This window comes from Dendrobates tinctorius, unplaced genomic scaffold, assembly GCF_039654945.1.
Source record: "Dendrobates tinctorius isolate UK_male_01 unplaced genomic scaffold, ASM3965494v1 ptg000073l, whole genome shotgun sequence".
Taxonomy (NCBI): Eukaryota; Metazoa; Chordata; class Amphibia; order Anura; family Dendrobatidae; genus Dendrobates; species Dendrobates tinctorius.
In genome coordinates this window covers 27,488,212-27,514,260 of record NW_027361741.1, presented here as the reverse complement: position 1 = coordinate 27,514,260, position 26,049 = coordinate 27,488,212, and the positions used below count along the sequence as shown (strand labels likewise).

At 45.4% G+C, this 26,049-nt stretch overlaps 1 protein-coding gene across 1 annotated transcript in view; it reads right to left on the bottom strand.

Moving 5' to 3' along the window:
- LOC141096299 (solute carrier family 2, facilitated glucose transporter member 9-like) overlaps positions 1-26,049 on the bottom strand; it is a 144,872-nt gene that overhangs the window by 59,615 nt on the left and 59,208 nt on the right. Inside the window, exon 4 of the mRNA XM_073582840.1 lies at positions 20,508-20,637. Coding sequence (XP_073438941.1) covers positions 20,508-20,637 — 130 coding nt within the window. The remainder of the gene's footprint in view (positions 1-20,507; positions 20,638-26,049) is intronic.

Genomic DNA, 26,049 nt, shown 5'->3' with positions numbered 1-26,049 from the left:
TTAGTGATTTGTAGACGCCGCCGTACTTCCTGCTGGGTTAAGCAGGTGACATTTAATGGAGAATTTTTATCCCTGATCATGTTATCCGTCATGGGATTTTCTTGTGTAAATACTGTTGAAAAAAAGTCATTTAGCATATTGGCTTTTTCCTCATCCTCATCCACCATTTCACCCAGACTATTTTTAAGGGGACCAACACTATCATTTTTTAGCTTCTTACTATTTATGTAGTTAAAGAATATTTTGGGATTATTTTTACTTTCTCTGGCAATGAGTCTCTCTGTCTCAATCTTTGCTGTCTTGATTTGCTTTTTACAGAATTTATTTAATCTTCTGTATTTATTTAATGCCTCATCACTACCTACTTGCTTTAATTCTCTAAATGCTTTATTTTTATCTCTTATTGCGCTCCTTACAGCTCTATTTAGCCATAGTGGTTTCCTCCTATTTCTCGCATGTTTATTCCCATACGGTATATATTGTGCACAGGTCCTATTCAGGATGCTAATAAACGTCTCCCATTTTCTTTGTGTATTTTTATGTCTCAGGATATCGTCCCAGTTAATTGCACCAAGATCATCTCTCATCCTGTGGAAATTTGCCTTCCTGAAGTTTAGTGTCCTTGTAACCCCTCTACTACACATCTTATTAAAGGATACATGAAAACTTATTAATTTATGATCACTATTACCCAAGTGACCCTCAACCCTTACATTTGATATGCGGTCTGGCCTGTTGGTTAATATTAGGTCTAGCAGTGCCCCCCCTCTTGTTGGGTCCTGAACCAGTTGTGAAAGGTAATTGTCTCTCATCGTTGTCAGAAACCTATTACCTTTGCTGGAACTGCAGGTTTTGGTTCCCCAATGTATTTCAGGGTAGTTGAAGTCCCCCATAATAATGACTTCTCCTTGAGTCGCTGCTTCATCTATTTGCTTTATGAGGATATTCTCTGTAGCTTCCATTATTTTTGGAGATTTATAACAAACCCCTATCAGTAATTTATTATTTTTCCCCCCTCCCCTTATCTCTACCCACAGGGACTCTACATTTTCATTAGATTCATATATATTATCAAGAACGATTGGTTTTAAGGATGATTTTACATATAAACACACGCCTCCCCCTCGCTTATTTGTACGGTCATTTCTGAACAGACTATAGCCCTGTAAATTAACAGCCCAGTCATGGCTCTCATCCAGCCATGTCTCAGATATCCCCACCATGTCATAATTATGTTCCAACAACATTAACTCCAATTCCTCCATTTTGTTGGCGAGACTTCTGGCATTAGTATACATGCACTTTATGTATCTCTCTGTACCTCTATTCTTTCTTAAATTATTAACTGTTCTAACCCCACCCCCCATGCCACCTCCACCCCCAATGTCATTATTTGTGCCCAGGTCTCTATCTGCACTGTCTTCCCCTCCTATAAAAGGAATACCCTCCCCTCCCGTCCCTAGTTTAAACACTCCTCCAACCTTCTAGCCATTTTCTCTCCCAGCACAGCTGCACCCTCCCCATTGAGGTGCAGCCCGTCCCTAGCGTAGAACCTGTAGCCAACTGAGAAGTCGGCCCAGTTCTGCAGGAACCCAAACCCCTCCTTCCTACACCAATTCCTGAGCCACTTATTAACCTCCCTAATCTCCCGTTGCCTCTCTGGCGTGGCACGTGGTACAGGAAGTATTTACGAAAATACCACCTTGGAGGTCCTTGCTTTAAGCTTACAGCCTAATTCCCTGAAATCATCTTTAAGGACCTTCCACCTACCTCTAACTTTGTCATTTGTGCCAATGTGCACCATGACCGCTGGATCCTCTCCAGCCCCTCCCAGTAATCTGTCAACCCGATCAGCGATGTGTCGGACTCGAGCGCCAGGTAGGCAGCACACCGTTCGACGATCCCTGTCTTTGTGACAGATTGCCCTATCTGTTCCCCTAATAATTGAGTCTCCCACTACCAGAACCTGTCTGGCCTGCCCTGCTCTCCTATTTCCCCCCTTACTGGAGCAGACACTCCTCCGGCTTTCAGAGGACATGCCTTGCTGCAGCAGTGCTACTCCTGCACTAACACTCCCCTCATCTGCCAACTTAGCAAACTTATTGGCGTGTGCCAGATCAGGACTAGCCTCCCTGGTGCTCTTCCCTCTACCCCGCCTTCTAACTGTCACCCAGCTAGCTGCTTCATTGTCCTGCAGCTCCAACCTAGCATCCCCCCCTCATCTATCCCATTGAGCGTCTGCTCAGTGAGCAGAAGACTCCTTTCCATATTGTCTATGGATCTCAGTGTTGCCAGCTGCACATTTAGATCCAGTATGTCACCTTTTTTCTATGCCAGTATGGTGCAGTACTTTGCGCTTATTTTGCACTTTTTTGCACTTTAATTACATTTTTTTGTTTTAACCAATTTTTTATGACGAATATTACAGTCTTTTTTTGGTATGTTATTTATATGAGGCCGTGTGCCCACGTTGCATTTTTTAAGCGTTTCCGCAGCGCTTTTAGACAGCGTTTCTGCTGCGGAAACGCTTAAGAAAAGCATCTAATGTAATAGAATGGAAAACACAAATGTTGTGTTAATGGTGCGTTTTTTTCCGCTGCGGAAACGCTTAGCGGAAAAGAGCGCAGCATGTTCATTAATTGTGCGGAATCGCATGCGATTCCGCATACATACACTGTAATTGCAAAAACGCATAGGAAAACGCATGTCAAAACGCTTGACAATCGCGTCAAAAACGCGTGTCAAAAAGCGCATGCGTTTTCCCTGGCAAGGGCATGCGTTTCTGCTCAGGAAAAAACGCTTGAAAAACGCTACGTGGGCACATAGCCTGAATCAGCACTAAGCACTTTATCTATGCACATTTTCTATTTTATTAATTTTAATTTTTTTTGGTGCTTTATGGCAATTCTTGAATCTTTTCTATACCATACCTGTGTGCTATATTTTTATTGGGGCTAAGCTAATTAATTTCTTACTGTGGGTCTAATTTGCATTTATATATTAACTACTCTATATATACATTTTTTGGTGCTTTGTTTGTGTATACAGTGTTTAACCTATTAATAATAAAGGTTTTGTTGTGAATTCACTTTCTGGCCTACCTCTGGTTACTAGTGAAGGTAGTGGAGCTGGTTCTCTTTCCGGGCTCCCTCTGGTGGTTACTGGAGGTAATGGAGCTGATCTAATTAACAGAGGCCTGCCACCTGATGATGAGGAGGATGACTGGAGATCTGGAGTTTCTGACTGGATTTAAGACAGCCAACTCCCTCTATCCCTGCTGGTGATTTTTTCCTGCCTCCTGAGTTCTTAGTTTCCAGCTCAGTCCCTGCATGCTCAAGCTAAGTGTTCTTTTGCTATTGTTCGCATTTGATTTGGTTTTGTCTATTTCAGTTCTGTGTGGTCAGCCAGCCCCGGCTGGGGCTGTGCTGAATTTCCATCCTTATGTTACTGTTTGTGCCAGTTTGCTTTTGTCCCTTATTAGATTGGCCTCTTTTTGCTCTGTTTTCAGAATATACTACAGTGCTGATATAGTGGGCGAAGTCTAGTGACTTCAGTATTTTTCTATCAGATGTGTTGGGCATTTTTTGAAGGGTTTTTTGCGTGATTGCAGACAGAGTCTTTAGTCTCCTGTCCTGTCTAGTTAGTGTGGGCCCCATCATTTGCTCAGTCTATTTTCCTACCTGCGTTTGTGTTTTCATCTTGTCTCACCGACAATATATGTTTGGGGGCTATCTATTCCTTTGGGGTCTGCTTTGGGGCAGTTTAGATTTCCCCTTTCTTGCTTTAGGCTTATTTAGTTCTCCGGCTGTGTCGAGGCGTCTAGGATCATTGTAGGTACGCTCCAGAGCTACTGCTAGTTGTGTGGATAGGATCAGGAGTCTGCAATCCGCTTAGTTACCAACCTCTCTGGTTTTCTGTGGCTTGGCTTAGTCTTGCTTTCCTCCTCGGTGACCCAATCACAACAGGTTTTTTATTGAGCATATTTCTGCTTCATGTCCTATTTTTAATTTTTCATCTATATGGGCGCAACAACTTTTAATATATGACACCGAATGGTCTGCCATTCATTTTTCTTTCAGCAGAGTTACTTCTTATTTAAAGGTATATTACCCTATTTTATATATATTGAATCAATCTATATAAAACTTTTTCTCTGCTGTGTTCATTACCATCTGCGCAGGCATGGAGGACTCTGGTTGCAGCCACTTCTGGAACAGGTGGAACAGGTCGAACATTTGGGTGTGAGGTGGTTTATCCCGGTGATATGCCCAGCGGAGATCCAACTGTGCCTTGATAGTCATTGTCACCCCCCAAGCATGTGAGAATCTCAGATTTTAGCTTGTTATACTCTTTAGCATCCTGCAAAGTTAAGTCATAGTACACCATTTGGAGTTCCCCGTCAAGTACGGCGCCAGTACCTCTGCCCACTGCTCTGGCTGGAGTTTCTCCCTCTCGATGACACTGTCCAACACCGCCAGGAAGGCCTCAACATCATCCCCGGGGGACATTTTCTGCAAAGCCCGTCTTGCTGCCTTCTGGATGTGGGCGTCATCAGCCAGATTTGGGGTTGAGGGCGCTTGTCCTGCCCTGCATGGCAGTTGTCTGAAGCTGCATTGGCTGCCGCTGCTCCTGCTGGCTCTGCTGGATCTGCTGTAGCAACAGCTTGTTAGTCTCTTGCTGCTGCTGCTGCTGCGACTGGACCAGGTGTTTCAGCAGGTCCTTCATTTTGTCTGGCAATGATTGCTGGCTTGCAACAGACTTAACTCAGGACAAGCAGTCCTTCCTGGAGCAGTTGCACATCTCCTCTGGGAATGCAGCCCACATTCTCCATCAATTGTAGGGGTAATCTGTTATGAATGAGTCACCGAGGAGGAAAAAACCAAAAGCAAGCTAAGCCCAGAAAACCGGAGAGGTTGGTAACTAGCGGATTGCAGACCCCTGATCCTATCCACAACAACTAGCAGTAGCCGTGGAGCGTGCTTACGGTGGTCCTAGACGCCTCGTCACGGCCGGAGAACTAAATAAGCCTAAAGAAAGAAAGGGAAAATCTAAACTGCCCCAGAGCAGACCCCAAAGCAATAGACAGCCCCCAACATGTATTGCCGGTGAAACAAGATGAAAACACAGACACAGATAGAAAGATAGGCTGAGCAAACCATGGGGCCCTCACTAACTAGAAAGGACAGGAAAGAAAAGCTGCTGTCTGCAATCACGCCAAAAACCCTGCCCCAAAAAATGTCCAACACGTCTGATAGAAAAAGGCCCTGAAGTCGCTAGACTTCAAAACACTATATCAGCACTCAGGTATATTCTGAAGACAGAGCAAAAGAGATCAACTGATCAGAGACAAAATGGGGATTCAGCCCAGTTCCAGCCAGGGCTGGCTGAACACAAAAACTAAGTAAACCAGACAAAAACTCATATGAACAATAGCAAAGAAAACTTAGCTTTAGGAAGGCAGGAACCAAACTGGAACCAGAAGCCACAGTCAGGAAAAATCACCAGCAAGAAACAAGGGAGTCGGCTGCCTTAAATCCAATCAGAAACTCCTGATGTCCAATCGCAGTCCTCTTCCTCAGGTGGCCGGTCTCTGCCATTTAGATCAGCTTCATTACCTCCCTTCACCAACAGAGGGAGTCCAGATAGAGAACTCACTACTCCTCTGTCAGCACAGCCAGCTCCATAACGCTCACCAGAAGCCAGAGACAAACCCGAAAATGAGTTCACAACAGTACCCCCCCTTGAGGAGGGGTCACCGAACCCTCATCCATGCCACCGGGTCGATCAGGATGGGCCCGATGAAAAGCACGAACCAATCTATCGGCAAGAATATCAGAGACAGAGACCCCAGAATTGTCCTCCTGGCCATAACCCTTCCACTTGACCAAATACTGGAGTCTCCGTCTAGCCAGACGAGAATCCAGTATTTTCTCTACCTCATATTCCACATTACCTTCAACCAATACAGGGTAAGGAGGTGCAGCCATAGGAACTACTGGCTCAACATATCTCTTCAACAGCGACTTATGAAAAACGTTATGGATCTTAAACGTAACAGGAAGAGCCAATCGAAAAGAAACCAGATTAAGAATCTCCAAAATCTTGTAAGGTCCAATAAATCTTGGCTTGAACTTTGGAGAAGCCACCTTCATAGAGATATTCTTTGATGACAACCAAACCATATCACCCACTTTAAACTGGGGACCAATGGTCCTATACCGGTTAGAAAACCGCTGGGCCTTTTCCTGGGAGAGAGACAACTTATCCAATACTTGGTCCCAAATCTGCTGCATTCTCTCTACCACAGTGTCAACACCTGGGCAGGCTGAAGATTCTACTTGCCCTGAAGAAAATCGAGGATGAAACCCAAAGTTACAGAAAAAGGGCGACATCAAGGTGGCAGAACTAGCTCTATTATTTAAAGCGAATTCGGCCAAGGGCAAAAATGAAACCCAATCATCCTGATCAGCAGATATAAAACATCTCAAATAGGACTCCAAAGTCTGGCTTGTTCTCTCCGTCTGCCCATTGGTCTGAGGGTGAAACGCAGAGGAGAAGGACAACTGAATTCCCAGCTTGGAACAAAAGGCTTTCCAGAATCTGGAAACAAACTGAACTCCTCTGTCCGATACAATGTTCTCAGGAATCCCATGCAACCGAACCACCTGTTGTAAAAACAAGGGTACCAACTCTGAGGAAGATGGCAACTTTGGGAGTGGTACAAGATGGACCATCTTAGAGAATCTATCACAAATCACCCAGATAACAGTCATTCTCTGAGAGACAGGAAGATCAGAAATAAAATCCATTGAGATATGGGTCCATGGCCTCTTAGGCACCGGCAAGGGCATCAGCAACCCACTAGAGCGAGAACAGGATTTAGACCGGGAACAAGTCCCACAGGACTGCACAAAATTCCTGACATCACGAGATAAGGCGGGCCACCAAAAAGACCGGCTCACCAAATCTCTGGTACCAAAAATACCTGGATGACCTGCCATTGCGGAGCAATGAACTTCAGACATCACTCTCTTTCTCCACTGGTCAGGAACATACAATTTTCCCATAGGACAACGCTCAGGTTTGTCCTCCTGGAATTCTTCCAGAGCACGTCTCAAATGGGGCGAGATGGCAGAAAGAACTACCCCCTCACCTAAGATGGTAGTAGGCTTGGTCACAATAGGAGAATCAGCAAAGAAACTCCTAGAAAGGGCGTCTGCCTTAACATTCTTAGTGCCTGGAAGAAAGGAGACCACAAAATCAAAACGCGTAAAAAACAAGACCCACCTAGCCTGTCTAGGATTCAAGCGTTTGGCCGACTCAAGGTAAATCAAATTCTTGTGGTCAGTGAGGACCATAACTTGATGTCTAGCTCCCTCCAACCAATGTCTCCACTCCTCGAATCCCCATTTCATGGCTAACAGTTCCCGATTCCCCACATCATAGTTGCGTTCAGATGGGGAGAACTTTCGGGAAAAGAAGGCACAGGGATTCATTTTAGACGTCACCGGATCTTTTTGGGACAAAACAGCTCCTGCACCAATCTCTGAAGCATCTACCTCCACCTGAAAAGGAAGTGAGACATCAGGTTGCCGCAAAACCGGAGCAGAAGTAAACCTCCGCTTCAGCTCCTGAAAGGCCGAAACAGCCTCTGAAGACCAATTCAGCACATCAGCACCCTTCTTAGTTAAATCAGTCAGTGGTTCAGCAATACCAGAAAAATTAGCTATAAATTTACGATAAAAATTAGCAAAACCCAAAAAATTCTGGAGGGCCTTCAAAGAAGTGGGTTGAACCCAATCATAAATGGCCTGTACCTTGGCCGGGTCCATTTCAATAGTTGACGGAGACAAAATAAATCCCAAAAATGAAATCCTCTGTACACCAAAAAGGCACTTCGATCCCTTAACATACAAGGAATTCTCCCTCAAAATCCAGAACACAGTCTGAACATGTTCCACATGAGAATCCCAATCCCTGGAAAAGATCAAAATATCATCCAGATAGATTATCAAAAACTTATCCACAAATTCCCGGAAAATATCATTCATGAAGGATTGGAAGACAGAAGGGGCATTTGTGAGCCCAAAAGGCATCACCAGGTACTCAAAATGTCCCTCCGGAGTATTAAACGCCGTCTTCCATTCATCCCCATGCTTGATGCGAATAAGATTATACGCCCCCCTGAGGTCAAGCTTAGTAAACCAGCAAGCACCTTTAACTCTGGAGAATAAATCAGAAATCAGGCGTAACGGATACTGAAATTTAACCGTAATTTTGTTGAGGGAACGATAGTCAATACAAGGCCTTAATGAACCATCTTTCTTGGCCACGAAAAAAACCCAGCACCTAAGGGCGAAGAGGATGGTCTAATATGACCCTTCTCCAACGACTCCTTAATATAAGATCGCATAGCCTCGTGTTCGGGTACAGATAAATTGAAAAGTCGACCCTTGGGAAATTTACACCCAGGTCTCAACTCAATTGCACAGTCATAACTCCTATGAGGAGGCAAAGACGCAGACTTGCTCTCACTAAATACATCATAAAAATCAGCCAACTAGTCAGGAACATCATGCGACTGGGGAGAGGTGGAGAAAACAGGAGTGTCGCCAAGAGCACACCGACAACCCCAACTCACCACAGACACAGATTTCCAATCCAAAACCGGATTATGGATTTGCAACCAGGGAAAACCCAGAACAATGGTATCATGTAAATTATGCAACACCAAAAATATGCAATTTTCTTGGTGGTCTGGGGCGACCCGCATTATCACCTGGGTCCAAAACAGAGGTTTATTCTTCGCCAAAGGAGTAGCATCAATACCCCTCAAATTAATAGGCGTCCGTAGAGGTGTCATAGGAAAACCACAACGTTTAGCAAAATCCAAGTCCATTAGATTCAAGGCTGCTCCTGAATCCACAAAAGCCTTCGCGGAAAATGTGGATAAGGACCAGATCAGAGTAATTACCAAAAGAAACTTAAGTTGTACACCACCCACAGCAAATGTGTGTGCAAAATGTTTCTCTCGTTTAGGGCAGACAGAAATAACATGAGAGGCTTCTCCACAGAAATAACACAGCTTATTATGCCTTCTAAACTCCTGACGTTGCGCCCTAGACAAAACTCCATCACATTGCATAGGTTCAGAATAGTCAGAGGTACATAGGTACATGTCAACCCCTGAGGAAGAAGTGTAAACTTCGAAACGCGTTGGGAAATAAAAGTACAATTAATATAATCTGGAAGGAGTGATCTGTCAAGCAGCGCACATTTAATCCATAAACTTTCTCCTTTGCAATCCATTGCATAGGTTGAGACATTTGTTCAAAATGTGGCAGCGCCTCCCGTGTAGTCTTGCGTTCATGTAAACGCCAATCAACTTGAATGGCTAATGACATAGAATCATCAAGACCAGAGGGAACAGGAAATCCCACCATAGTATCTTTTAAAGTCTCAGACAAACCCTTCCGAAAGAGAGCTGCCAATTCCATGTAGTAAGGACCGCCCACTTTTGGAATTTCTGACAGTATAACTCTGCAGGATCCTGAGCCTAGTTCAATGCCAATAGGGCTCTCTCAGCTTGATCAATAGCATTAGGTTCATCATATAACAGCCCCAAGGCTTGAAAAAACACATCAACATTAGTCAAAACAGGATCTTCAGGTGTCAAAGAAAACGCCCAATCTTGGGGATCGCCGCGCAGGAAGGAGATGACAATTTTAACCTGTTGCGCAGAGCTCCCCAATGAGTTAGGCTTCAAGGCAAGAAATAATTTACAATTATTCTTAAAATTCAAAAATTTAGACCGATCCCCAGAAAACAGGAGCAGGGATCCTTGGTTCAACAGTATGTGAATGAGTGAGATAGGCGGAAATTTCCCGCACTTCAGCAGCGAGCTGCTCCACACGATCAGAAAATTGCTTAATCTCCATCAAGGAGAAAAAGAAAAAAAAAAAAAAAGGAATCCTCCTACGGCCCCAGAAAAAAAACAAAGAGGAGAAAATATACATGCAAAAAAAAAAATTCTGACACTTGTTTTTTGTTTTTTTTACAATTCTCTCCTGCTTTTGAGTGCCCTAGAATCTGCGGTATGGCTGGTGATTCTGTTATGAATGAGTCACCGAGGAGGAAAAAAACAAAAGCAAGCTAAGCCCAGAAATCCGGAGAGGTTGGTAACTAGCGGATTGCAGACCCCTGATCCTATCCACAACAACTAGCAGTAGCCGTGGAGCGTTCCTACGGTGGTCCTAGACGCCTCGTCATGGCCGGAGAACTAAATAAGCCTAAAGAAAGAAAGGGAAAATCTAAACTGCCCCAGAGCAGACCCCAAAGCAATAGACAGCCCCCAACATGTATTGTCGGTGAAACAAGATGAAAACACAGACACAGATAGAAAGATAGGCTGAGCAAATCATGGGGCCCTCACTAACTAGAAAGGACAGGAAAGAAAAGCTGCTGTCTGCAATCACGCAAAAAACCCTGCCCCAAAAAATGTCCAACACATCTGATAGAAAAAGGCCCTGAAGTCGCTAGACTTCAAAACACTATATCAGCACTCAGGTATATTCTGAAGACAGAGCAAAAGAGATCAACTGATCAGAGACAAAATGGGGATTCAGCCCAGTCCCAGCCAGGGCTGGCTGAACACAAAAACTAAGTAAACCAGACAAAAACTCATATGAACAATAGCAGAGAAAACTTAGCTTTAGGAAGGCAGGAACCAAACTGGAAACCAGAAGCCACAGTCAGGTAAAATCACCAGCAAGAAACAAGGGAGTCGGCTGCCTTAAATCCAATCAGAAACTCCTGATGTCCAATCGCAGTCCTCTTCCTCAGGTGGCCGGTCTCTGCCATTTAGATCAGCTTCATTACCTCCCTTCACCAACAGAGGGAGTCCAGATAGAGAACTCCCTACTCCTCTGTCAGCATAGCCAGCTCCATAACCCTCACCAGAAGCCAGAGGCAAACCCGAAAATGAGTTCACAACAGTAATCACTCTGGTGCGACAGGAGGAAAACAGGAGGCACATCCCTTTAAAAGATCATGTGAGTTTATTGTTTCATAAACCCCAGAAGCGCAAGAAAAAAGTAAAAAGCCTTTAGATCAGGCAAAACAAAGTAACATTTTCCATAGTAGGGCTCTGCTCCATCAGGTCTGTGGTCACACAGGCTTGGTTAGTATCCAGTAAGCACAATACCCAAGTATCTAGTATTCATAGTATTCAGGCTCAGTCAGGAGCCAAACACACACAGGAGGCCTTCTCCCTTCCAACATACAGAGCATGTGCCCAACAGCAGCCTCCATTATATAAGCTGTAACCACATCCATTTGTGAGGTATGTGGGTAGCCAGACCCACCCATCTCTCATAGCTACCCGGAACCTGGACAGAGGTACACCAAACGAACCTCTCAGTGCTTATGTGCACTAAAGAAGATACTCACAGAGACAAGCCATCCCATTAAATATGCGACCATTATACAATATGAAAAACTTTTTTTTTTATATAATAAATTAAATGACTGTGAGAAGGGAGGAGCAAATGAGCATGGATTGAAACTGGGGTATGTGGTACAGTGAATGATGATGACTTGAGACTGGGGATGAGGAAAGCAAATAATAATTGAGACTGGGTAGTGGGGACTAGCAAATAATGATTAACCCCTTTCCTACAATGGATGTAATATTCCGTCCATGTGACCTGGGACCTAAGTCCCATGGACGGAATATTACGTCATGCCCTTTAATGCGACATCGTGACTTAAGTCACGGTGACCGCATTAAAATACCTACGCCATCTCACCTCAGGATAGATGGCCTCGGCATCCCGGGCAGTCTCCGCCCTGGCCCGCCCCTCTGTGAGCTGTGATTGGCTGAAACAACAGGATCCTAGGCTAGAATCGAGTACCGATGTACTCAATCCTAGGACCAGTGCCTGGCAATGCCAGGCACCGGAGAAAAGCCCCCAGATTGGCGCGATTGCAGATCTACTCGATCACGCCAATCGCAGCGCACAGCAGCGCAATATCGCCGCTGTGCCCTGCCAGTACCAGCCCGGATCGGTGCTGTAATAGCACCGATCCTAGGCCAGAGCCTAGGACAGGCCCAGCAGGGCCTGCAGGAAGTGGTTGGTGCGATCGATTAGATTGGCGATCGCGCCAGCCACAGGGCACAGCTGCGGTCACGCTGTGACCGCTCTGTGCCCTGCTGATGACCTGGCCATGATCTGCCTAGGAATCGGAGCTGTGAGCTCCGATCCTAGGCAGTTACCATGGTCACCAGACAGAGCAGGGATTGGTGAGATCGATGTAATCATTCGATCCCACCAATGACAGGTCACAGCAGCGATGTGACCGCTCTGTGACCTGCCCCTGACCTGCCTCTGACCTGTCTGACCTGTCTGCAGGGGTCCTCACTCTAGCTGAGGATTCCTGCAGAGAGGTCGGACGCAGCAAGATCTCCTGTTCTGGGTATTGTGGTGCCACAGCTTGTAACATCACAATCCCTGCAGAAGAAAGAAAAAAAGAACACTACAACTGTAAGTGTTAATTGATCCCTGATCCCCTGCCCAATCTATCTTCATCCCCCCAATCTGTCTTCATTCCCGCATCCCCCCTCCACCCCCCTTTTACCCCCCTCCACCCCCCTTTTTGCGCCGCCTCCGTTCGCAGCCGCCGAGCATTGATTGGTGACGCAGTTCACTGATCAACACTCGTGCTTGCTTTTTTCACTCAGCCCCCTTTGCGCCACCTCCGCACACACATCCCGCAGCCGCAAAACTTTGATAAGTGACGCACATCACTTATCAGAGCTTGTACCTGCCATTTTTCATTTTTTTCACCCCTTTTTGTGCCACCTAACTACAACCCTAACTGTTGATCCCTGCCCGATCTCTATTCATCCACCCCAATCCCCCCAGCCCCCTCTTTTTACCCCCCTTTGCGCCGTTCCCATGTGCACATTTAGCAGCCGCCAAATTTTGATAAGTGACACAATTCACTTATCAAAGTTCGTGCCGGCTGTTTTCCATTTTTCTTTTTCACCTCCCCCCCTTTGAGCCACCCCTGTGCACACATCCAGCAGCCACTAAATTTTGATAAGTGACGCCGTTCACTTATCATATCTAGGACCTGCTGTTTTAGACTTTTTTTCACAGGTATTTTGCTCTCCATTTCCTTTTAGCTTCTTCTTACAGGATAGTGTACACCAATCACTAGCCCCCCCACCACATACACAGTTATAAATAAAGTACACCCAAGCACCATATTTACACAAAAAAATGTCCCGCCCATCACGTTCCTCCCAACAGCGCTATTCAATGGAGGAGGCATATGCTTTACTTGCCTCCGACACTGATAGCGAGGATGACGATCCGACTTTCTTTATTTTTCAGATTCTTCATCCTCTTCCTCTTCCCCCTCCTCATCTTCCTCCTTGGGTCATGCGGAACCGCCACGCAGACGCTCCAGGACAGAAGATGAGGCAGCGCCCACCATGCCCACAGCTGATTCAGCAGACCCTGTGTGGACCTCGCCCCCTGAAAATTACGAGCCACTGATTCCTGATTTTGTGGCAGAATCAGGAATCAAGTTTGACACCACCAGCCTCACAGAAATTGACTTTTTCAAAGTCTTTTTCTCTGAGGATTTTGTTAACCTCATGGTGGAGCAAACTAATTTGTACGCTCTGCAATTTTTGGAGCAAAACCCGCGTTCATCCTATACTAACTGGTCTCCTGTGGATGCAGTTGAAATGAAGCAGTTCTGGGGCCTGGTCCTCCACATGGGTATCCTGAAGAAGCCTGAAATTTCACAATATTGGAGTGTTGATATTTTATACAACACTCCAGTGTTCCGAATGGTCATGGTCCGGGCGCGTTTTCAGGCCATCCACAAGTTTCTGCATTATAACGATAATGCACAGTGTCCCGCACGAGATGACCCCAACTTTGACTGTCTGTTCAAAGTTCAGCCGGTCATCGAACACTTCAACAAAAAGTTTGCTGAAGTGTGCGTGCCCCAAAGGAACATCTGCGTGGATGAGTCCTTGGTCCATTTTAAGGGCAGGCTTGGATTCCGTCAATACCTGCCCAGTAAGAGGGCCAGGTACGGAATCAAACTCTGTAAGCTGTGTGAGAGTACCTCAGGGTACACTCACAGGTTTAGAGTGTACGAAGGAAAGGACACCAGGATTGAACCCCCTGAGTGTCCTCCTGACCTGGGTGTGAGTGGGAAAATTGTGTGGGATTTGGTGCACCCACTGCTGGATAAAGGTTATCACCTCTACACTGATAACTTTTATACCAGTGTCCAACTCTACAAATCCCTCTCTGCGCGAGGTACCACAGCTTGCGGTACTGTCCGCAAAAATCAGAGAGGCCTCCCGAAGACGCTACTTTGGCAGATGCTCCGAAAAGGTGAGAGCAGGGCCCAATGTAGCGACCACCTGCTGGTGGTCAAGTACAAGGACAAGAGGGATGTCCTTCTCTTGACCACCATACACGGTGATGGCAGCGCCCTCAGCACTGTACGGGGTACCTCTGCACAGGTCAGCAAACCTGAATGTGTGCTGGGGTACAATGAAAACATGGGGGGCTTTGATCGCTCCGATCAACTCCTCCAACTCCTCCAACCGTACAATGCTTTGAGAAAGGCCAAGGTGTGGTACAAAAAGCTGGCCGTGAACATCATCCAATTGGCAATGCTCAACACATTCCTGCTGTCACAATGTGCACACCACACCGATACGTCGTACTTTGAGTTCCAGGAAGTAGTGGTTAAGGCCCTGATGTTTGGCACTCTGGAAGGAGCGGGCCCCAAAACTTCAGGAACTGAAGGTGCTCGTATTGTACCAGGTCAGCATTTCCCGGGGGAGGTCCCACAAACTGGAAAAAAGGAAAATCGCAAAAAAGTGTGTTACAAAAATGGAATACGCAAGGACACCATTTATCAATGCGACACCTGCCCCGAAAAACCTGGCCTGTGTATGAAGGATTGCTTCAAATTGTACCACATCTCAATGCACTACTAAATAACTTTACCGGAAACATTAGATTAGTTGGGGCACATCTAGATAAGTTCCTTGGGGGTCTAGTTTCCAAATCAATGTCACTTGTGTTTTTTTTACTGTTTAGGCACATCAGGGGCTCTGCAAATGGAAAATGACACCCGCAGACCATTCCATCTAAGTCTGCATTCCAATACGTCACTCCCTTCCGATCCCCGACATGTGCCTAAACAGTTTTTTCCCACGTATGGGGACCAGCGTACTCAGAACAAATTGGACAACAACTTTTGGAGTCCAATTTCTCCTGTTACCCTTGGGAAAATTAAAAATTGGGGACTAAACGATCATTTTTGTGGGTACAAAATAGGATTTTTCATTTTCACGCCTGGGCAGTATAAACTTTAGTGAAACACTTGGGGGTTCAAAGTTCTCATCACATATCTAGATAAGTTCCTTAGGGGGTCTAGTTTCCAAAATGGGGTCACTTGTGGGGGGTTTCTACTGTTTAACCACATCAGGGGCTCTGCAAATGGAACATGACGCCCGCAGACCATTCCATCAAAGTCTGCATTCCAAAGCGTCACTTCTTCCCTTCTGAGCCCCGATGTGTGCCCAAACAGTAGTTTTCTCCCACATATTGGGTACCAGCATACTCAGGAAAAATTGGACAACAACTTTTTGGGGTCCAATTTCCCCTGCTACCTTTGGGAGAATAAAAAATTGGGGACTAAACGATCATATTTGTGGAAAAAATATGATTTTTTTATTTTCACGCCCGGGTTTTATAAACTCCTGTGAAGCCCTATGGGGGTCAAGGTGCTCACCACACATCTAGATAAGTTCCTTAGGGGGTCTAATTTCCAAAATGGGGTCACTTGTGGGGGGTTTCCACTGTTTGGGCACATTGTGGGGTCGTCAAACGCAACATGGCGTCCAATCTCAATTCCAGCCAAATTTAGGTTGAAAAAGTCAAGCGGAGCTGCTTCCCTTCCGAGTCCTGCCGTGCGCCCAAACAGTGGTCCCCCCCACATATAGGGTATCAGCGCTCTCAGGACAAATTGGACAACAACTTTTGGGGTCCAATTTCTCCTGCTACCTTTGGGAAAATAAAAAATTGGGGACTAAACGATCATGTTTGTGGAAAAAATATGATTTTTTATTTTCACGCCCGGGCGTTATAAACTCCTGTGAAGCCCTATGGGGTTCAAGGTGCTCACCACACATCTAGATAAGTTCCTTAGGGGGTCTAGTTTCCAAAATGGGGTCACTTGTGGTGGGTTTCTACTGCTTATCCACATCAGGGGCTCTGCAAACGGAACATGACGCCCGCAGACCATTCCATCAAAGTCTGCATTCCAAAGCGTCACTTCTTCCCTTCTGAGCCCCGACGTGTGGCCAAACAGTAGTTTTCTCCCACATATGGGGTACCAGCGTACTCAAGACAAATTGGACAACAACTTTTGGGGTCCAATTTCTCCTGTTACGCTTGGGAAAATTAAAAATTGGGGACTAAACGATCATTATTGTGAGCACAAAATAGGATTTTTTATTTTCACCCCTGGGCAGTATAAACTTTAGTGAAACATTTGGGGGTTCAAAGTTCTCACCACATTTCTAGATAAGTTCCTTAGGGGGTCTAGTTTCCAAAATGGGGTCACTTGTGGGGGGTTTCCACTGTTTGGGCACATTGGGGGCTCGTCAAACGCAACATGGCGTCCAATCTCAATTCCAGCCAATTTTAGGTTGAAAAAGTCAAACGGAGCTGCTTCCCTTCCGAGCCCTGCCGTGCGCCCAAACAGTGGTCCACCCCCCACATATAGGGTATCAGCGTACTCAGGACAAATTGGACAACAACTTTCGGGGTCCAGTTTCTCCTGTTACCCTTGGGAAAATTAAAAATTTTATATTTTTTTATATTTTTAAAAACATTTTTTTTACTTTTTGCATGCTTCAATAGTCTCCATGGGAGACTAGAAGCTGTCATAACCCGATCGGCTCTGCTACATAGAGGCGATGATCAGTTCGCCTCTATTAATAGAATTGCTCACTTGCTATGAGCGACGACCACTGGGTGGCACTCACAGAAAGCCGGCACTGACAACCATAGAGGTCTCCAGGAGACTTCAGGTTGTCATGCCAACACACTGATGACCTGCGATCATGTGACGTGGGTCACCGGTGGGCGGATTTCTGGCGCGATTGCCTGTAGCGCTTGTTAAATGCCACGGTCAGCGTTTGACAGCAGCATTTAATGGGTTAATAGCTGCAGGTGGATCTTGATTCCCCCCGCGACTATTCTGGGCACATGTCAGCTGTTCAAAATACATGACATCCCAGGAAAGATGTGGGCTCAATGCCGGAACCCACACCAAAGGAAGGGATTCCAACATCAGCATACTATTACACCCGATGTCGGAAAGGGGTTAAAGAGAGCTGTCTTACATAGTCACATTTATAAAAGACTCCTGTCCACAGACTTAACCAGTCAGATTCTAACCTCTACAACATGGTCAAGACCAAAGAGCTTTAAAAGGATGTCAGGGACAAGATCGTAGACCTGCACAAAGCTGGAATGGGCTACAAAACCATAAGTAAGACACTGGATGAGAAGGAGACAACTGTTGGTGCAATAGTAAGAAAATGGAAGAAATACAAATCTGGAGCACCATGCAAAATCTCGCCTTGTGGGGTATCCTTGATCATGAGGAAGGTGACAGATTAACCTAAAACTAAATGGGGGGAACTTGTTAATGATCTCAAGGCAGCTGGGACCACAGTCACCAAGAAAACCATTGGTAACACATTACGCCATAAAGGTTTAAAATCCTGCAGTGCCCATAAGGTAACCCTGCTCCAGAAGGCACATGTGCAGGCCACTCTGAAGTTGGTCAATGAACACCTGGATGACTCTGTGAATGATTGGGAGAAGGTGCTGTGGTCAGATGAGACAAAAATTGAGCTGTTTGGCATTAACTAAACTTGCCGTGTTTGGAGGAAAAGAAATCCTGCCTGTGACCCAAAGAACACCTTTCCCACTGTCAAGCATGGAGGTGGAAACATTATGTTTTGGGGGTGTTTGTCTGCTAAGGGCACAGGACTACTTCACCGCATCAATGGGAGAATGGATTGAGCCATGTACCGTAAAATCCTGAGTGACAACCTCCTTCCCTCCGCCAGGATATTAAAAATGGGTCATAGCTGGGTCTTCCAGCAAGACAATGACCCAAAACATACAGCCAAGGCAACAAAGGAGTGGCTCAAAAAGAAGCACATTAAGGTCATGGATTGGCCTAGGCAGTCTCCAGACCGTAATCCCATAGAAAACTTATGGAAGGAGTTGAAACTCCTAGTTGCCAAGGGCCAGCCTCAAAATCTTAATGATTTAGAGATGATTATTATTATTATTATTTATTGTTATAGCGCCATTTATTCCATGGCGCTTTACATGTAGGGAGGGGTATACATAAAAACAAGTACAATAATGTTGAACAATACAAGTCATAACTGGTACAGGAGGAGAGAGGACCCTGCCCGCGAAGGCTCACAATCTACAAGGGATGGGTGAAAATACAGTAGGCGAGGGTAGAGCTGGTCATGCAGTGGTTTGGTCGATCGGTGGTTACTGCAGGTTATAGGCTTGTCGGAAGAGGTGGGTCTTCAGGCTCTTTTTGAAGGTTTTGATGGTAGGTGAGAGTCTGATATGTTGTGGCAGAGAGTTCCAGAGTAGGGGTGATGCGCGAGAGAAATCTTGTATGCGATTGTGGGAAGAGGAGATAAGAGGGGAGTAGAGAAGGAGATCTTGTGAGGATCGGAGGTTGCATGCAGGAAAGCACCGGGAGACAAGGTCACAGATGTATGGAGGAGACAGGTTGTGGATGGCTTTGTATGTCATGGTTAGGGTTTTGTACTGGATTCTCTGGGCAATGGGGAGCCAGTGAAGGGATTGACAGAGGGGAGAAGCTGGGGAATAGCGGGGGGACAGGTGTATTAGTCGGGCAGCGGAGTTTAGAATAGATTGGAGGGGTGCGAGAGTGTTCGAGGGGAGGCCACTGAGCAGGAGGTTGCAGTAGTCAAGGCAAGAGATAATGAGGGCATGGACTAGGGTTTTTGCAGATTCTTGGTTGAGGAATGAACGGATTTGTGAAATATTTTTGAGTTGAAGTAGGCAGGAAGTGGAAAGGGCTTGGATATGTGGTTTGAAGGAGAGATCAGCATCAAGGATTACCCCGAGGCAGCGAGCTTGTGGCACTGGGGAGAGTGGGCAGCCATTTACTGTAATGGATAGGTTCGTTGGGGGGGTCACGTGAGATGGGGGAAAGATGATGAATTCTGTTTTGTCCATGTTAAGTTTCAGAAATCTGGTAGAGAAGAAGGATGAAATAGTGGAAAGACATTGAGGGATTCTGGTTAGCAGGGAGGTGATATCTGGTCCAGAGATGTAGATCTGTGTGTCATCAACATAGAGATGATACTGGAAGCCATGAGATTCTATAAGCTGTCCCAGGCCAAAGGTGTAAATGGAGAAGAGCAGGGGTCCTAGGACTGAACCTTGTGGGACTCCGACAGATAGGGGGTGAGGTGAGGAGGTGGTGTGTGAGTGGGAGACGCTGAATGTCCGGTCTGTTAGGTATGATGAGATCCAGGACAAGGCCAAGTCTGTGATGCCAAGGCATGAGAGGGTCTGTAATAGTAGGGAATGGTCCACTGTGTCAAAGGCAGCCGACAGGTCCAGGAGGAGGAGGACAGAGTAGTGTCGCTTGCTCTTGGCGGTTAAGAGGTCATTGGTGACCTTAGTAAGGGCAGTTTCGGTGGAGTGGTGTGACCGGAAGCCAGATTGTAAGCGGTCGAAGAGGGAGCAAGAAGAGAGATGGGAGGACAGTTCAAGGTAGACGTGTTGTTCCAGTAGCTTGGAGGCATAGGAGAGAAGTGATATAGGGCGATAGCTAGATACAGATGATCTGCAAAGAGGAGTGTCTCAAAATTCATTCTGACGTGCACAAACCTCATCTTCAAATACAAAGAACGTCTGACTGCTGTGTTTGCCAACAAGGGTTTTGCCACCAAGTATTAAGTCTTGTTTGCCAGATGAATCAAATACTAATTTCTCACTGCAAAAAGCAAATACATTTATATAATTTATACAATGTGATTTTCTGGATTTTATTTTTGATATTCTATCTCTCAATGTTACAATTAATTTACCCTTAAAATTATAGACTGTTCATGTCTTTGTCAGTGGGCAAACTTGCAAAATCAGCAAGGGATCAAATACTTATTTCTCTCACTGTATACAACAGCTTATTTTCAAACGCCATGGGAAATTGCAGTTGCAATTTTAAAGAATATAGTTTCTCAAGGTTGCTGCAGTTTTTCAAAGCTTTACAGATGCATTTTGAGTGCTGCATGTAAACGCAGCCTAAACGGACACTATTATTTGGGATGTGGGCCCCGTCTAAAGCTTGAATAAAATGTTTGTGTAATTTTAGAGGGTCCATACCGTAAACCAACAATCTGTCCCACCAAGATCCCAGCAGTCAAAAACATATTAATGGCCACTGTTGCTACTCCTCTTATGTTCTTGGGTGCTATTTCACCCAGATATAATGGCTGGACACATATTCCAATACCTGGAAAAGAATAAAAACAATTCTAAAAATCAAACTATTGAGAAAAAATGCTGAAGAGAATGGGAATGTGCTCATTATATTATGTGCAAACACAAGTATGACAGTTATTACAAAGAAAATCTCGATATCCTGAAATGGAAATTATAACAGCCTGACCCTTTTATCTCTCGATATCATTGTCAGGGAAGAGTTGGAAAGTCGCCAACTAATGATGCTTAATTTAAGGGTCGATTCATATATGATGAATTCTCATCCATACGCTGCAGTCATTTTCTGCTGTGAATTTTGACATTTTTTCACGGATTTTCAATGCGGATTTCATCACCTCCGGTATGGAAGGGGTGAAATCCATAGCAAAATCCGATTTTTATGTAGATTTTCAGATTTATGTTGCATGTGAATCAATGGATGAGTTTATTTTCAATATATTAAGAATAAAGTGATTATAAACTATGATGCGAGTAAAAAAAAAATGATTATGAAACAATTGCACAATGTGTACTGAGCCTCAATAAGAGAAGTACTGTACAATAAGATTCACATTACATCAGTCACCTCATTGCAAGACAATCATTTCGGAGATGTGCCCTGGTCGTCACTATGGCTCTCTAGCTGGGAGTCTGACATCCAGCATGCTCAGACATACAGAGCTGTGGCATCCACTATGTTTCATAAAGTATGTGCCATTTATTATGTATGGGATATTATGTATGGGATGAAACTGTAGCATGGGGCGGTTGCTGCGGGAGAGGCACTCGTCTTCTCTTGCTATTCACGGTGCACTACATGAAAGAGTGGGTCCTGGCTGGTGTTGGTGCTGTGAGGGCTGCCTGGAGCCTATGGTGTTAGCTGGCCAGGAGACTTCCGTTCTATAACACAGTCTTTAGTGAACAGTAACTTTGTAAGGGTTATATACAAGGGATATTGGGCACAAAGTCTGATGGACATTTCCTTCACAGTGTAAGGCATTTTCACACACACAGTATCCTTTTACTGTAGTCTAGTCCAGGGCCGGTGAAGCACACTGTTTCGTCCTACTTCGTCACAGTCTAGCTTATCGTCACAGTCCTGATCACCAAGTCTTTGTATCTGCTCAGTGGTTCCACGTCCTATTTATTCCACTATTGGCGCTCTGGATCAAGCGCTTGGGATCCCCACTAGTCCCACGAACTCAGTCCTGTTTAGGCCCATTAGTTTTGGCGTTTAGCAAGCTCAGGGTTTATAGTGACACGGCGTCCTATCCAAGGATCCATTTTTCTGTGGAAGGTCACTTTGTCTATTCATTGGTCAGTTCAAGGCTGCGCTACTCCCTTGTCCCTCAGTGTGCTTTTCTGTAGTTCACCCACAATGGCAGCACTGCTCACAGACATTTCCTACTTGAACTTGAAATTGTCCATATCTGACTAACTACAGGACGTACATGATGAAGGCACGGGAGTGCCTGGCTACACACACCTAAGAAGGTATCTTTTATACTCAAATACGTCTCCTCTTTGCAACAATTGAACTGTCAGTCTCCTATCTTCAGCGACAATATGTAAAAGATCCTGGCAGTTAGATTTCTGTTGCTATCTACTGTGGGGAAGGTGACCTGATGGACGGACTTGTCAGCAAGAAGGAAGGATGGTTTGTGCACTTTAGACAGATGTTAGTTATGACCGAAGGAAACAGCTGGGAAAAGTGTAGATTGAGTGCAGTACCTTGGGTAGACCACAAGATGGCAGGGGAGAGCGTGAGTTCAGGACTTGACAGCAGCTTAGGGCTTTAGAAACCGTTGGTCATGGGGGGCGGAGTTACAGGGAACCGGGAAAGTTATAAATAGGACAGGAGGGTTCCAGAAAGTTCCAGTCCCGGGAGGAGCTCAAGAGGAGAGGAGTCTGTGACGAAGTGTGTGCTGCGTGGAGAGCTCAACTAGGGGACTGAGGAGAAAGGAAGTCAAGGGGGTGGCCCCGACACGAAGAACCGCAGAACAGACAAGGCCCCGGGGGAGATATACCAAATTGATGACGACCTCTGACCAGTAAATTGCTGTTGGTGAACAGACCTAAGGCGGCCACAGTGACCGAGCTGGTAGGAACGTCACTAAGCTAAAAAGTGTGGTTTATGTACCCGGGCCTGAAAACGGAAGGCTGTGGAAGAAGTGCGGTGCATTGCTGGAGTCGCCAGACGGACGAGTAAAATAAACTTGGACCTGTTGTACCCGAAATCTGCCTCCATCTTGTGTCTATGACGTCTGTGTGCGGTAAATGAGGGACCACCCCCCAGCCCGGCCTACCCCACTACACTACTTTTGATTATTTTCCTGCACCTTTTTCCATATCAGTGCTATGGTTTCATTTACTATACACAAGTGGTCAAAATTGTTGGTACCCCTCGTTTAATGACAATAAAACCCACAATGGTCACAGAAATAACTTGAATCTGACAAAAGTAATAATAAATCAAAAATCTATCAAAATGAACAAATGAAAGTCAGACATTGCTTTTCAACCATGTTGCCAAAGAGTTAAAAAAAAAAAATAAAACTCATGAAACAGGCCTGGACAGAAATGAAGGTACCCCTGAAAATAATGTGACAAAAGGGACATGCTAAATCAAGGTGTGTCCACTAATTAGCATCACAGGTGTCTACAATTTTGGAATCAGTGAGAGGGCCTGTATATAGGGCTACAGATACACACTCTGCTGTTTGGTGACATGGTGTGTATCACCCTCAACATCGACCAGAGGAAGCAAAGGAAAGAGTTGTCTCAGGAGATTAGAGAGAAAATTCTAGACAAACATGTTAAAGGTAAAAGTTATAAGACCATCTCCAAGCAGCTTCATGTTCCTGTGACTACAGTTGCACGTATTATTCAGAAATTTAAGCTCCATGGGACTGTAGCCAACCTCCCTGGATGTGGCCGAAGGAGGAAAATTGATGAAAAATCAAAGAGGCGGATAATAAGAATGGTAACAAAAGAGCCCAGAAAAACTTCTAAACAGATTAAAGGTGAACTTTAAGCTCAAGGAACATCAGTGTCAGATCGCACCATCTGTCGTTGTATGAGCCAAAGTGGACTTCATGGGAGACGACCATGGAGGACACCATTGTTGAAAAAAATCATAAAAAAGCCAGACTGGAATTTACCAAACTACATGTTGACAAGCCACAAAGCTTTTGGGAGAATGTCCTATGGACAGATGAGACAGACATGGAACTTTTTAGCAAGGCACATCAGCTCTATGTTCACAGACAGAAAAATGAAGCATATATGAAGAAAAGAACACTGTCCCTACTGTGAAACATGGAGAAGGCTCTGTTATGTTCTGGGAATGCTTTGCTGCATCTGGCACAGGGTGTCTAGAATCTGTGCAGGGCACAATGAAATCTCAAGACTATCAAAAAAAGGTTGTGCAACAAAATATTAAGTTAAAGGTACCATTATTTCTGTCCAGGCCTATTTCAAGAGTCTTATTTTTCAAAAAAATTCTGTGGAAGCATGGTTGAAACGCAATGTCTGACTTGCATTTGTTCATTTTCATAGATTTTTTTAAACTTATTATTACTTTTGTCAGATTCAAGTTATTTCTGTGACCATTGTGGCTTTTTCTGTCATTAAATGAGGGTTACCAACAATTTTGACCATGTGTGTAAGTGAAATAAACTTCCTGCAAATATTCATCAGTAAAGTGCGGTGATTAATTACTACTTAACTACAGGAAGCAATCACTTGCCTTAACACTAAGCCCCTCCCACTATGGGTTAGTCCTGAACATTAACTCACTAACCATGCGCTCCTGTTCCTCTTCCCTCTCCATGCAGGGATGCCGACAAGGCTCCGGCCATGCGGTGACCTCCCCATCTCCTGCTTCCTGTGCATGCTGCATGGGCCTCCTGTTCCTTAAAGGGCATCTTGAAAGTGCCCTCCCAATAGCTGTAAGGCATCTAGTACAAAAAGCACCCTCCTCAATTGGAAGGTGCCTGAGCAATCCCTGTAGTTCCATACATAATGTGTGTTCAACTGCATATTGCCAGGTACCTTGTCCTAGTATCCTGAGTAGTTAGTACCTGAACCCCTGGTCCTTGTGTGACCAGGGACTGAACCCTGAAACCGCATTTGTGATAACTGAGCTTGAAGTCGCATTGGCGGTGCATGAAACTTGAAGCCGCACCGGCGGTACCTGAACCCTGAAGCGACTTTGCTGGTACCCAAACCTGAAACTGTTCTGACGGTACTTGAACCAGAACAAGTGTCTGTCCTAGTTAGCATTTCAGAGTCTGAACTGTCGGAGCCTGTTCCAGAATCCAAATTCAGCCCTCTCTGTGACTCCGTGTCAGTGTCTGTTCTACCAGAGGATCCAGAACCTGTGTAGTCTGAACAAAGTCCTAGTCCTGTACTGCCAGTAATCCTGATCCCTGGGGTCAGCAGCTTCAGTACAGGGGATGGCCTAGGAGTGGTACCTGATGGCTACCTGTAGCTCAAGCCTGACTCCACCATCAGGAGTTCCAGTGAAATCCAGGTAGCCGATTAGCCATGCCTCTCCTTGGTAAGCCCGCCGCCATGGCACAGTGTGATTTAATGAACCACGTGCGCAACCGAGTGCGTGACAGTTGATCCCCAGACCTTTTTGCACTCGTACCTGTATCAACAGTTGTCTCATCAGCGAGAGTAACAGAACAAACTTTTTTTAATATCTACTGACATTGGATGCCCGAATGGAAACCCTGACGTCAGCTGCTCCAGCCCAAGTTGCAGTACCTGTGGCTTTGTCTGTTTAACCTGCAACTTATGTTCCTGAAGTTGAACCCATCCGGTCTGATCCACCACGTTATGATGAGGATCCTATGCAGTGCCGTGGGTTCATAGAGTAGTGCATGCAGAATTATGAATTATTGGCCCATCAGTTTCCCTGATATCAGGTTAAAAATGGATTCCTTATGGCCTACCTAGCAGAAGAGAGGCCCTAACATGCCTCAACACCATGTGGGAGAGAGGGGATCCTTTAACATCAGTTTTGCAGGGCTTCCTGGTGGCCATCCAAAAAATCTTCAATGAGCTAGGTCTTGAGTCTTATGCTGCATCTTCCCTTCCAAGATTCCAGGAGCATACCAGAGAAGAGACCCGTTAGAGGAGACAGTCACATCTGGCTCTATCCTTCTGGAGACGGCTATTCCCCAGCATTTTTAAATAACTGCCCGTGCGTAACCTATGCAATCGACCGTGTCAGGCTGGCTGAGCAGCAGTCTGGACTCAGACGTGATAACGTGTTGTGCTATTGCTGCGGTTTTTTAGAACATCCCATCTGTTTTTGTCCTGAGAAGTCTGGAAAACTCCAAAGCCTTGGGTCTGTAGGAGAGGCTAACCTTGGCGAGAGTATGACTGACTGTATTCGTATCATCTGCAGACTCCGGTTTGGTTGGAAATTTCT